The 15226-nt window shown below is 42.3% G+C and overlaps 1 protein-coding gene across 3 annotated transcripts in view; it reads left to right on the top strand.

The window, feature by feature from the left end:
• The window catches only part of GFRA1 (GDNF family receptor alpha 1), a 396539-nt gene that overhangs the window by 324437 nt on the left and 56876 nt on the right, over positions 1–15226 (top strand). For all 3 annotated transcript variants that reach the window (XM_078643889.1, XM_078643890.1, XM_078643891.1), the window contains one exon: positions 4478–4674. In XM_078643889.1, coding sequence (XP_078500015.1) covers positions 4478–4674 — 197 coding nt within the window. The remainder of the gene's footprint in view (positions 1–4477; positions 4675–15226) is intronic.

Genomic DNA, 15226 nt, shown 5'->3' with positions numbered 1-15226 from the left:
AATTAAATAAAATAATCCCACTATACTTAGCTATGTACAGTTTGTATTAAATCCCTACCCCCTTTTAGGGTAAATTCCTGATTTCAACTCCTCTTGGCAGCAAGGTTACAATCTGCTTACACCGCCCCTAGCAGCATTGGTCTGGGATTAAAACTATTCCCGCAGCAAAATCAATCTCAGAATGGACTTCTCCTCTGGGATGTTCATGTCTGAATCCTGATACTGTATTTCTGTGAGAGCTTCTCAATCTGTGAATTTTTTGATCGCTGGATGCAGGGTCTAGATTGAGGCACAAAGGGCAAGGTAAGTATGAAACACGTTGTTTGATGTTGCCAGTATTTAAGTCAACAAGAAAGACAATGAGACTGCAAAAGGATCATTACATAACATGCTTTTGAAGTAATTCTCTGCCATGGCAGCTGTATCTGTTAGAGGTTCTTACTGAAAGTTGTGGTTTTGCGGACATGTGTGAACCAAAGTAGCACTTTCTTTCAACTCCGGGCCAGATATACCAAGGTTTTGCGTCATGCTTGCGCCACGCAAAGAGCGGTCAACACAAAACCTAAGTGACATTTATCAAGCCATGCAAGGCCACCCTGCATGGCCCTGCATGGCGTGATAAATCTAGAGTAACGCAAGGCAGCACAAATTGCTGCTTTGCATTACTCTGCGGCAGGGAGGCTTCCATGGGTGGAGCATGAGTGTTCCCACACATCCACCCATGGATTTTACAGCGTTCCCAGATTTACCTTTAGTGAGGTGAGGCATAACGAGGAGAAATGTTTTTATTTCTGCTCGTTTTTTCCCTCTTTCTATGTGTGCTGCATTCATGACGCAAGGTTACCTGCATTGGCAGAAGGCAGCACATTGTGCGCAAGCGCTAGGAAAAGACAGGAAAGCATTGTATAATGTTTAACCCCATGCGCGCTGCACGTTTTGCCGCTGTGCGCTGACTTTTTTAAAAAGCCGCGTATCATGACGAGCTCAGCTCGTCATGAGTGTACGACAGGCGTAACTCATGACGAGCTGAGCTCATCATGAGCGTGGAAGGGGTTAATACTGCACATTTCTGGCCTTTCCCTGTCACACAGCACAGCAAGGTGTCTTGCTGCATTGCCTTGCCTGAAAGTTTCATAAATTTGGGCCTCAGTTTCTTAAAGCACCTTTCAATGGACACAACACCTTAGCTCATGGGCTGCTCTCAATATTCTTCTCATGGATTGAGATCACCAGGAAAGCTTTTTAACCCCCTGTGCAGGCACAGAATGTCAATTTCTATGTGCCCCCTTGAAAAATAAAAGCAAAATCAGTTTCACAAGTGAAGAAGGAGACTGAAGAATTTGTGGGAGCAAAAATGTTTACTAAATGAGCTGGTTTTAGCAGACTCTATTTGCTTGTTTGCCTATAGTTAACATCAAAATATGGATAGCACTTTGGTGGGCAGGCTATGGAAAGGAGATGCATATCATAATACTGATTAAAATTGGTTGCCATGAAGAGGGACTGCTACTTGAGTACTGTGAACTGAAACATCATGTATTGATATAAGCATTCTTAATGTGCTTCCATGGTGTATTTTTACAAAACGGTGGGGAACAATTCAGAGCAATAGGAGAGATAAACGCAAAAAAAGAGAGTTGAAGGCAGGGCATTACAAATATCAAAGACTAAGCCTGGAATAAAAAGCCGACCATCCTTTATTTTAAAAAGTGTATAGATTATTTAAATCATATGTACTTTATGCTGTTAAAAAAGGGTCCTGCTTTAACAACACATAGTGAAGCACACATTATAACCTGTGCTAGAGGCGATGTAGAATTGTTGTTTTGTGTTAAGTCTGAACATCGGCTAGCGTTATCCAACGGTAACTTCACATCTCTTTCCAATGGAAAGGATGCTACAAAAGGAACAAGTAGTGCGATTTACATCAGAATGATCAAAATAGTGCTCACAAGTCACTGACAGCTGGATTGTTAGCTACAATGAAGACTGGCCCCCTACTCGAACAGGCTGATGTGAACACGCGACTCTGTGGGGCAGCAAGGGCTTCGCTGGGAAAATATCAGCCTTTGCCCATTCAAACATTTATTGATATTGGCTCACTGCAGTGGGTAGATGTTAATGAGAGACTACTCATAACATTTTGAGCTGACTTTTAGCAGTGGGTGGGGCTTTTTCCAGGAGGTGGGATGCACAGAGATTCAGATCAGTGAGGGAAGGATGGGGGATAAGGCACGACACCACTGCTTCTGCCTTTTAGGATTCATGAGATTCCGACTGTGATGCTGTGTGACAAGAAATAATAATACGACAATATCTGCTCTCAGTCTTGTGCTATAGCCATGAATGGTTAATGTGGCTCTTACATCAGTGCAGCTTAAAAAACTTGCGTACTCTTAGTGATTGGGGCCTGGTCCGTTATCTGACATTAAAGTGATAAATGTTATGAAACGGAGGACCCATATATTCACCTGCTTCATCCTTTGTCCCAAGATGAAGGATGAAAACCTTCTTAAATCTATCCTGTGAGGGGTTTGAAGAAGGAAGCTTCTTTTGTCATTTGCTATCACCTGGCCAGGAGCATATATTGGTTGAGTTTCAATACCTAGTAAGGAAATATTGTCTTACAACTTCACCATCACAATGAATAGCCATGTATGCATTGAACCTTCAGGACTTGATTGGTCTCAGTGCATGGCTACAGTCAGTATTTCTGGTATACAGTCACCATCAGAGGCCCATAAGCCAGTCTTCCGTGTCTGAAGAGAACATTGGAATCAAGTTCTATTGTCTGATTAGTAGAATCAAAGTGAACAAACACTGGAAATCCAGGAATTGTTAACCCCATCGCGGCTGAGCTAATTTCCCCGCAGTGCGGGGGGGCCGCACGCGGTGCCGCGGTACTCATGACGAGCTCGGCTCGTCATGCAGCACAGTGGCGCTGTGCTGATGACGAGCTGAGCTTGTCATGACCACGCCCGTTCCAATGGAACGCCCAGCACAGCGGGGGAATTATCCCTGCATGGGCCTTCCGTAACAGCGCCACCGTGTTGCATGACGAGCTGAGCCCGTCATGGGCACCCAAGAGGTTAAGGAAATCCAAGCACTGCGAGGATGCTGATGCAGTTGCTTTAAGAAACATGGATGACCTACTGGTGATGTTGATCCATACAGTTGCTGTTTTTGGACTGTTTTTGTAGGAACGTGATGCATTTGTTACGACCAGACAGAGGGCTCTGTGCTTCTGTGCCTTTTATATACCATGAAAATTGACCAGATGTTGGCAATGCCTTCTCACAGTGGGTTCAACAGAGTGTCAATCACATTTATAAAAGGGAATTGTCTAATGATGGACCCAGACGTCTGGCTGTGTTCTTTCATTGATTCATGTAAGTGGCCTAAGCGTAGGTGGAAAGGACAATGAAGTTACGTCTAATGTCAAAGACAGCAACTTAAAAGGAAACCACTGTTACAAAAGAGACAGGATTTGTTTCTCGCGCTGTGTCTACAAAATCCCCAAATCCTCACTAATTCCCTGTTGATCTGATTAAAAAAAATATTTTTTGTTTCAATTCATTTTGCAGAAGAGAAAAAAAGAAACCCAGCCAATTTATGCTGCGTACAAACGCCGCGCTCTAATCCCATGGAACTCTCTTAAGCTATTCCAGTTTTGCGTTCCGAAACTTCCAGCGTCAGCAATGCTTTTGAGATCCACTCATTAGGCAAATTTTGCTTGAAGAGGAATAAAAGGCCAAAAGGGAAATTTAAACTTCTTAGCAGGCGCGTTACCGGTTCAGATGCATGTTTCCCACCGTGAAATATGCATATGCAAATCCCGATAAATTACCTCTCATTTAGAGCCAGTTTCTCACTGAACATCATTTACCAGGATTAGTAGTGCCGCAGTTTTAGTCTGGCAAAGGAATTTCTTTGACGCTTTGAAATATAGTAAGAAAAATCAAAAGTGTTTTGATGTGAGAACAATGCAGGCAAGTATAGCCAATGTATTAGCAGTAATGCTTATTATTATAAATACATGCACATTGTTTCCTACAATCTAAAAGAGTTCTTTAGTCTTAAAATATTTGTTTAGAGACTGCAGTTTTTATTTCTTTGTAACGTAGAGAGCACAAATCAAATTTTTTTTGTTGGACTTTAAAGAGTTACGTTGAAAAAGATCCAGTTAGAACCTGGACGCTGCCATGACTTCTAAGTTCAAGGAGAAAAATCCTGTTTTTGAGAGGCATGTCACGTCAGGGGAGGTTTGCACACACAAGCAATTCCCTCACATTGGTAATGTACGGAGATAGTTTTTCTTATGCAAGCAAACTATGGCATAGCATTCCTCCTATAAAACAGGAGCACTCTTCTCTACAATGGAAGTCCCTCCTTTTGTTGATAGTCAAGGCCATATTTATTTATGATGATTCATCAGTGCTACAACATGCCCTACATTTTGTCTGTTTGTTTGGTGTAGAGAATGCAATCCAAGCCTTTGGCAATGGAACGGACATTTGGCAAGATCATGGCCCTCCAATCCAGACGACAACAGCTACAACGACGATAGCTTTCAGAACCAAACCTAGGCTCCCTCTGCCAAGGGCCCCGAGCCCTGAAATCCTCAACAATGAAATAACAACTGACAACAGTCTGCCAGCATGTGCAAACCTGCAGGTAAGAGCTATAGTTCCCTTAAATAACACGTTTCTTTCATAACAATTTTCTTTTTCAACTAGACCACATGTGTGTGATTTGTGTGATTCTGAACAACCTCTTTCCCTCTCTCTGTCTTGGATCTATAATCTGCCAATATTGAAAGCACTAGAAAAGTACCAATAATTAGTTTTATGAATTCTACAAATATGGACATTAAAATTTCCTGTACAGAAGACAGTTTTAAAGGTCACATTTTGTTCAATGTGGGCAGCTGATGCTTATAGAAGGTTGTAGAGAAATGACTAGAGCTAGGCATTTGTATTCATCTGTAAGTTGAACGTGGCCTTTGGTAGTGCAAACCTCTCCCACTTATCATGCCCTAGTCATATGCCTCATTGCTGAGATGAGCTCATTTGCAGCTTCTAGACCCTATAAGCTGTCTGCTGAGATGGGTAAAAAAGGGCACCTAGTACTGGGATAAGCATGATGGCTACAGTGATGCGGATCACCCTTCCTCAAGGAACAGGTCTCAGATCCCCAACTTGATTCACAGTGACCACTAGGCTGGTCATGGTCAAGTTTTGTCTCTCTGTGAAAGACACACTCATCTTGGGATAGCCCAATGGGTAACTTAGCATCCCTTCCATCTGTGCATTTAATCGCGGGGCCAGATTACTGGCCTCTCTAGATGCACCTTTCTTCCCGGAGATCGCCCACACATGATGGCCAATAATCCTCAATATAATATGAGCTTTATGCAGATTGACTGTTCGGGGCAAAATAAGGAGTTGACAAATCACCCCCATTTGACTAACTTTGAACATTATGGTTCACAGGCTCTTTTTAATGTCATATATGTTGTACATTCTTCTGTTGCAATCTCACTTTCCCGAGCACTACAGCAATCTCACTGTGGGAACACCTATATATAATGTTGTTGTCTTACTGTTCCTAAATGCAGTGTTTTTTGGCTAAGTTGAGTGTTGTGGTAAGCCACTACACAATCTGGTAAGGGGAATTCTTGGACCTGCTACCAAATAATAAATAAATCAATCTTTTGGTTACCTTACCGCAGAATCATTCTGGAATTACATATATAATAGACCCATGTTCTGAGGGTTACCGGGCTCACCTTTGTATATTTAAGCATTCCCAAGAGGGGCACAGTAACAGGAGTGGTGCAGGGAAAGGGGCACAGGGTCAAAGGTTGTGAGTGGCCCATTGCACCCCATGATGGCTGCCTTTTCCTGTCCAAACAGGGCTCTACTTTTCTTGCCCTTTGCTTGAATGTAATGATTTATATCTCAGATGTTTGGGTACTGTCTGCAACCCATATATTTAATTTGAATCAAACAGCATCATATTTCCATGCTTATGTCGACTTGTCATAGTCACAAAGGGAAAATTAAAAGGAAAATTTAACAAACGAAAGTTAATGTGAACATTCAACATAGAATGCTCTTTCCCTGCCCATGAATGGAACTCAAATATGTAGGAAAACAAATGTACTTTTCAGCGTATTCTTTCAGTTAGAGGAGCTGGTTTGTTAGAAAGACATCTTCAACCTTGCCTGAAGAGGCAAAAATCCTCGAGATGCTGATGACCTGTCAGGCCTGGCATTGCCAGCTGTTAGGCTGTGTCAAACTGTGAATAAATATCGAAGTTGCAGACCTTAAACATTTTGTCCCTCTCTGCTGGAAGAGTTGGTTCTCTGGCATACCAAAATCACTTTAAAATAAATTCAACTTCAGAAATGAAATCCCATGTAGTTTGGACTAAAGCAACAAATTTGCTATTATTTTGTTGGAGACACTATTAGCTACTGAATGGCACTGGCAGTGGTGCCGTAAACTTAGATTCATTGTGAGCTATCCAATACAGTGGTGTAAAGAGTTGAGCCAACAACATGCCTCAAATTATTTCCTATTATGAAGAACTGATAGTCAGGTAATTGCAAAGTACGGTATGTGTTCTTGCTTTTTGAGATACTGGCATGCACAAGATGCTAGTCTTCAATTCTTTCTAGGACCATAACAAGCGCAAAATATCATCAGCCAGGAGAAGCTATTTTTTAATATGATCGCCAGGACCCAGATGCAGCAGGCTGGCAGCACAAAATAATCTTAATTTGAATTTGATAGATGTTGGAATTGACCTCTTGCCCATTGTTAGTGGATAACAAATATATCACATGATACCATTTTAATAACAGTGTAAGCGGCAGACCTCTAATTTTAAACCCAAGACTTAAGCATGGCAAAAGAGAGGGCAGTGGGTCCAAATACACCCTTTTCCAAGATTACACTCAAAATTGTTCTGTTTTGCAGACGTCCAAAAGCAGGCGATGTATCTAACACAGTGGAAAACAATGCTACCTTTTTTCTTCAATCACGTTTTATCAGTTCATTGTCCTCCACTGGTCCAGGATATATCATATGTAGCATAGGTTGAAGTCAAGCCTGAAAGTCACGTTCACATGCAAGGCCATATTGAAGTCAGACTCCAGAGATATGTGATCAAATTGGCGTGAGGGCTTGTAGCAGAGGGACCTCTGGGCTGACCCAAAAGCGGTCTCAGAATTTTGAAGAACTAATGAATGGATTTAAGTGAAAGAAGGACTTGACAGAGACACCAAAAACACAGCACAATTCTCCCTCATGAAATATACATATGCCAGGCTGTGACGCATCCAATAGTTTTAGAATCCTCTCGAACCCACATCTTGCCAAGCCATCAAACCTTCCGCAGGAGCAGCTTGCAAAGTCTATTGTAGATTCGGCCATCTATCAGTTCCATACATGGTCAGTGCTTTCCGTTTATTAATCCATAAGCCTTATTGCTCTCAACTCATACCTGTAGCCCTCCGGTTTATCAACAGCCAATTAGAGGTACACAAACATTTTCAAATAAATTCAGCAATATGGGGCCTTCACTTTTTAAAGAGATTGGTTAAAGGCCCTAGACTGGCTCTTGAAAAGCGGTACTGCTCAGTTATTAATTTGTAAAAGAATAAGTGCACAATCCCAAAGTTTCAATCAGATGCCAGTGGTCGGTGCTATTGAATGACGGGGTGTCAAATACCACAGTTACTTAATCACGATTCCACCTCATGGCTCTTTAATCTACCACCAGACACTCCATGCCTCTTTAGCTCATGCTTTCAGGTTTTTTTTTATCCCTGATTTTGCCCTTCGTCACTGTTTTGCAATCTTTCTCTTCCTCCTTTACCTGTTTTGTGTTTTCCTCTCTCTTGCTCTGGATCAAAGAGTGTTGAGGAAAATGTACAAAAAAATTTGGCAACTATCCGCTAGACATTACAGGCAGTTCAAAGAATCTTGGAAGGGAATTTGAAAGGACGTCCCAACTTTCTTCCGAAAAGTAAAGTGTGAAGCATATTCTTTCACTTGCACCCACTTCCTGCATATTTGTAGAGTAGCTCACATTTCATACAATGTGATTACAAATATGAGTGGAAGAGGTTGGATGGGAACCCGTCAAGTTCCACAGACCTCAGAGTCCGTGGCGTCACACAGCAGAGCAATACCTGATGTTGGTTTGACCAGTTCAGACAATAGCACTACAGATTGCAGTGCTGTTTCACACAGCAGACACACCCATTAGGTTGCACCAAACTTACATTGTCAGACCTAAGAGGGTATTTTATTTATTTTATTTTACAGAGTTTTATATAGCGCGAACTTGACCTGAATCGGGTATCAGAGCGATTTACACAGCACCAGTTGCATTACATGAGGACACATTAATTTTTATTAGGCAAGGGGAGATTAAGTGATTTGCCCAGAATCACAGGAGTCATTGACGAAAGTCGACCGCCTTAGCCGTTAGGCCAACTCCTCTAGTTGTATATATTGATAAAAAGGTTGAACAAACCAGTAATGTAGATTATAAAATGTCCTCTTGCGTCATGGATTACCCACAATAGCAGATGTGTACTGATTTCTCATGTAGTTTCTGTGAGTGCCTAAGGACCGGAGAAGACTTTTGACCACGTATGGGTGTTTCAACTTCTGAAATTAAGAAAAAAACTGACCTCCTTAACATAACATCCATGGGAACCAGAAGTCATGTTTTTTGATTAACTAAATACCGACTGCCTGTTAATTTATTTTTATTTATCAGTTATATTTTTCCGTACTCCTAGAAGACAGGACCTTCTAAAGAGAGGAAAATGCATTTCTTTTATGCCAGCGTTACCGTTTAACCTGCGCCTGAGGAACCGCATGAATACTGCTGAATAAAAGGGAACTTTTCTCGTATTGATTAAATGTTTTGTGCTGTAAGATATAGGTTCTGTGCTTTTAACATTACCTGACATAATGAGGTCGAAGGAGAGCAGTAGGTGGTGATATGGGGAACAGCTGGCTGCAGCTGTGTTATTTCCAAATCCTGCCGTTTCAGTTGTTTTCTGTCGTTTGCACTTTATGTACCTGGGGACACCTGTGTGCTGTTGAGTCCTCCGCTATCTTGCTGGCAATGGTGATCGGTTCGAACGTAAGATGACTTCCCCGTTTACGCTGCAGTATTTTGAATCAGTTTGAAGTGGAAGCCATGAAATCAGCTGGTCACAGTGATCATCAAGAGACTTGTGCACATAGTGCATGCACTTGGCTATGAACAGCCTCAAAGATAGTGATCCTGAAAGAGACAAAAGGTTGGTCTCACCTAAAGGACACTTCTCACTCTGAACAAGAGAGACTGCAGGGCCCTCTTCACCAAATGGCAGCCTTACAGGTAGAGAAATCAGCAGCTCCTCTCAGCTAAAGGACCGAATGGAATTTCTATGGATGACTTGTTTCCTTTGTTCCCACTTCAGTGCCTAGGCCTCCTCCCTCTTGATACACTTCCAATGTATGTAAAAACAATGTCAACCCCGTTTTGTGCAAAGGAACAGGCAAGGGGCTACCAAAATGGTACCCACGTTGCCTCCATTGAATTGCTTCACTTATAGATACAATGGGCGCATACACCAACACACACAACATACACTTTGCATATAAATTGTAGGTACCTTTGTATAGGTGGTTTCTCTACTGTACCATGAATACAACCTAGAATGGGATTAGGTGACAAAACAACTTTCCAATTAAACTCCACATTGGCAAGGCACTCTCAGTCAATGTCAAATAAGTCAATTGTAGAAAGTGAAAAAACTTCAATATAGAATAGTGAGAGAGAAGAACTTTAAATGAGACCTTTCCTTTTCTTCTGCGACAACTCTCATTGTGGAGCATATAGATGCTGTCCCAAAGTTGGTAGGCTCCAGGCTATGTTTAAAAGAGCTGCTTTAGGCTTGGCACACAGTAGGCTCAGGCTATTAATGTATAAATAACATGTACATATGGGCTTACATGCTATACTATCTGCTCTGGATGTGGAGCATTGTGTATAATATAGTATCTCTCTATTGCTTACAATCTCCGATTGCTTGCTATCTCACAAAGCCTTCTCTCGCTATACTTCTGTAACCCTGTATGAAAAATGTACCTTGACTTACTCCCAATTGATTCCTCTCCTTTGTTCAGAGTGACCCTCTTTTTACCTTCCATCCGCCGCATTCCTTCTATTTCTATAGAGTATAGCCTCCTCTCAAACCCATGCTTGTCTGTCTTAATCTTTCTTATTGTTATTAGGCAATTGGCTGACACCACATTTCATAGATCACAACCTTTCCTCTTTCAAACTCTTTCCCTGAAACCCAACATTACCTAATCTCTGCTTGTCTATCTATCTCACTCAGCCATTCACCTGAAACCACATACCACTAATGAGCACACCTAACTGGTAATAATATAATACAAAGTAACTAGAGTAAATGCATAAACTATTTTCTTGAGAGCACATGACTAATTGCAATTACTAACAAATAACAACTTGAAAACTATCTTTGGGTTCCGGAGTAGCCAGCAACTTGCCGTAAAGCACATCAACGCACCGTCAGGGGTTATAAGAGCTATATAAATAAAATTACAATTACAGTAGACATTCACATGACTTCTAGGCACTGCGGAGCAAGTGCTGAAGAGGTTCCTTTGCATGGTGTAGCATCACTCAAGAGGGTAAAGCATATGGACTATCAACTTTAAAGAGAAGTCAGTACATGCTGTAGGGACATTCACGAGACTTCTGGACATAGTCAGGATCACTGGAAATATGTAATTCTCCGGCAGTGGCGAATTATGCATAATTATGGATTTGCCATGTTTGCCACATAATCCATCATCTGCATAAACTGCAGATTTTCAGCAACAACAAAAAATGTTTCTAGCACAAACCGGTCAAAACTTACAAAACGTATGTCCACTCGGGTTTCTGCACACGGCAAGGCCTTTCGCACTGGTTGCTTGGTCATCTTTCATTTGCTTATTGCTGTATTTGGGTGTTAAATTGGTACTAATTAAGTTGAACTCTATTCTCAGACAATGTTACCAGGTGTAAAAATGACAAAATAATGAAGTAATACTGTCACAAAATGTGCCGAATTATGCTGCATAATTTGGCTTTACTTGCCACATAATTTAGTCAGCCCTGCTGCATAAGTTCGTCCTTTCCTGAACCATAATTCCAGTGGCCCTAGACATTGTTCAGTGACTTTGAAGCAACTCCTTCACACGGGGTAGCGCTACCAAATAGACCTCTTTGCATAGCACTCTGACATCGAAAAGCCTCCTACACATGGTGTTGCACTACCAAACATAGCACAGTGACATTGACGAGACTTCTGTACTTGCCGAGTGACCTTCTTGAACATTCAACAGCACACATTTGAAGAGGATTCTGCTTTCATTGTTGGGACATTAAAGTTTCGTATTGACTATGCAGAGAACATTTCAAGATGTTTTTACATCTATCACAACTATGCTAATAATATCTTTAAGTGTTTAGGCCGCCCAGGCAATTTATTTACTTATCAGTAGTATTACATAGCGCTGCCAGGACACAAGGGTGAGAGAGAGAGTGCTTCATACAGCTCGAGTTTTACACGATCTGTATTCAAACAATACATTTTCACAGGCACAAAACGAGATACTGTTACCCAAGCAAATATGGGAGGATGGAAATGAGTGCTCATGTTAACAAAAGTAAACAATATTTACAACGTTTTCTAGCAGAAAGAATACATTTACATAGGAGGGACATCATGAGGTAGGGTTACACAGAATAACCATTACAGAGGAGGAGAGTAAACTAATTTATGTAAATCGTGTTTCCAAAAAGAGGAGCAGCCTACTGTTATGAGTGGTGATTTCCAGCATTGCCTGACCCCCAAGAGCAGATCATTTATTGGTGGAAGTTGCACTGAGTGGTAGTGATTTTTAGATATTTTTCTTCATAAAGTGATGCTGTCCTAGTGGCCAGAGGAATGGAGTTCCACGCAGTGCATTTTCTGAGAAGGATTGATATAATGCTTTAGTCTTAGAAGCTGTTGTTTAAAAACATGTTGGAGCTCCAACAAACAAACGACTGTGGCTTCGACCACCTGAGATGTACAGTTTCTGGAAAAGATATTTCTGGGACCTGCCTGCCAAGCTTTATTTGGGATGTACTATAGTTTGAAGATACTCCTTGCTTTGATGGCACGCCACTTCAGTGAGATCAGAATGGGCAAGGAAAGGTCTAACTTTCTCAAGCCTGTTACCAACGTGGCAACTGCAGGTTGGCCTCCTTTGAAGGAGGAATATTACGTTTGCGAATCTCTATGAGTGAGGAGGTACCACAGTCCAACCTCGAAAGCACAAAGTTGTTACGCATCAGGATCTGGAATCAACTTCTTTCATTCTTGAAGACACTTAGGGCCTCATTTATGAGAAATGACGCATCGCTGCGTAAAAAGCAGCGATGCGTCACTTCTCGGTGCGCTCTCCTTGTGACATACCTGATGCGTCATATTTACTGTATGATGCATCATGTCGCAATGAGTTACAGATACGTCAGTATTTTATGACGTATCTGTATGGCGCAAAAGTGACGCATTGCTGGAGTGTGTCACAAAAATGACGCTACTCCAGCAATGCGTCTTTCACATGGGGCATGTGAAAGGGCCTGCGTCAGTCTTATGCCTGCTGTGAGGCAGGGATAAGATTTTGACGCAACGGCACCCTAGAAGTGACGCAGTGAAATCTTATTTCACTGCGTCACTTCTACGAGGCTTTTTGCGGGGGAACGCCCCCCCTGCATACATTATACCTGATGCAGGTATAATGTAGCGCAGGGGTTTACAAAGTGACGCACCTGCTTAGATGCGTCACTTTGTAAATAGTGCGCAACAGGAGGCATGTTTTACGCCGCCGATGCGTCACCAAAAGTGACGCATCGGAAGCGCAAAACTGATGCAAGGCCTCATAAATGAGGCCCTTAGGCCCTTATCTAGATTTACACTCACGGGTTACTCCATCACAATGGTGACGAATATCCCGTCCACTGAAATATAAATCCCATAGGATATTTTGGGATTCATAAGTAATCCATCCGCTGAGATCCAAATCAGGCCTTAAGTTAATATTATGGCCTTTTGGTCAATACTTTAATGTGAGGTTGTAAGGTAAAGTACTTGTCCAAGATTAAGCCAAAATAGGCTACATTTGAAAGCTCAATGAGCCAATTTTGAACTGGTCTGGAGAAATTAATAGGGGGAGAGAAACTCTGGTTTGAGAGGGTTTATATTCAGTTGGTAGTGTGTCATCCAAGGCTGACTGCAGAGAGCTTGGGCCATGATTTCTATGTCTTTCAGGGAAAATATTTTCAGATACAGCAACTTGAGTTGTTAAAAGAAACATGACATCTCCCCCACACAAATGGAACTGGCTCCCCTTACCACCCTGCACCACCTTCACAACCATCTGCATTATCTGCAAAGGCATGATGGCCAGCACCCGTCTTGTTTAGCTGAATCTCACACCAGCTGGTGGATCTCGGCAAACTTGCATCGAGGACACCCGGATATTGGAAATGAAGAAGTGCAACAAAAACCCCACCAGGACACCGGCCTTCGCCATCTATGCACCAAGAATCAGGAATGACATCTTATCCATCAATAAAACCACAATTCTGCTCTAATTTAGAAGAGCTGACAACATATCTCCTCAATGAACTCAACATGACAACAGATTAACAGTCCACTTCCACTCTCAGAACCCAGCCAGCTCTCGATCACTTATTGACTATATCTTTGCCTTCGATGCTGCACAGTGCTCCATTGCTTTCTAACTACGTTGGCGCATACAAATATCACATACATACATACATACATAATCCTTAATGTTCAAGAGCTTGCATGGGCGCCTGAGTGACGCAATACAGTGTAGCACTGCATTCAGGACATTTAAAACAGTGAGCAAATAGAGTAAGTGAGTGCCGATGAGGGGTTTATAATAGAGGCAACGTTTCCAGCAAACATTGCTGAAGAGGCTTTGTTACATATTATGATGTCGTACTTTATCATCATGTGTCTAGTGCTGCTCTACCTTTTTATGGTCAGTACCATGAGCAGCTCTGTTCAATCAACTTCTGCATTCAGAGCAGTGTCATTCGAGGGGCTAAAGCACACAGAAACCATCTGCATAAAGTGCACAAAAATGTTTGGTCAAATTCTGTCTCTGGCAGAAAAATATTGTTCTGTCTTCTTTGGCAGGGATGCTCCTCCATAATAGCGGGAGAGCATTACCCTGCAGCCCATGTCGGCAGACGTTAAATAAAATTATCATAACACAATGTTATTATCGTTTTATTTATGCTGTCAAACATAATTGCACCTCACACCTGACCATATGCAATTAGTAAGTAGTGGGGCGGGCTGGGCATGTCAAGGAGGAGTATAGTTCACTTATAAGTGTGCATGCGTGTTGGGCCGGCCGGCCATCCTAAGCGGGCCATACACATTTACATTTCTCCAACCCAGTTGTGTTACACAGCAGGGTTGGAGAAAAGGCACAGGGTCGAATGCCCTGTCTGAGTAGCAAACAAGCCCGCTCAGACAAATCCGGGCACTGCTCTCATGTGAGAGCAGCATCTGGATTGGGTGTGGGGCCTGTCCCCTTCCGGCGGACAAGACATGCAGCGAGGCAGGTGTGAGCAGAGAGGAGCGCAGGGACCAGCAGGTAAGCCTTTTTTAATTTTTTAATTTAGGTTTTAATTCTCTCCCCCACCCCAACCTGCCGCCCTCTCCACAAGAGGCTGCCCTACCACTTTATGTACGCGGCCGCCGCCACTGTTGTTTAAATGAGACATACTAAAGGGATCTCGCCACGTGGGATAGCAAGGCACTAGGGGCTTTTGCATCATGCTGATGACGTTTTAGAAAGTTCTTCATAGGACATTATGATTTTGAGTTATTCGCATAAAAGAGAGTGATACAATGGGCAGCTGCACACTGTGTAGCCTATAGCAACAAAAAAAAAAATCCTCAGCGCACAGAGCAGTAAGGTTCAAGACGGTTCTCTATGTAATAAAGCAAAACTCAAGAGCCAGCAGCACATGGTGTAGAAACAGTGAAGGAGCTTTGCCACGTGGCACAAAGTTCAAGAAACTTCTTTTCAAGGTGTGGTGATGTCCG

This window comes from Lissotriton helveticus, chromosome 5_1, assembly GCF_964261635.1.
Source record: "Lissotriton helveticus chromosome 5_1, aLisHel1.1, whole genome shotgun sequence".
NCBI classification, from domain to species: domain Eukaryota; kingdom Metazoa; phylum Chordata; class Amphibia; order Caudata; family Salamandridae; genus Lissotriton; species Lissotriton helveticus.
The sequence above is the reverse complement of the archived record's forward strand: the minus strand, read 5'-3'. Positions and strand labels throughout refer to the sequence as shown.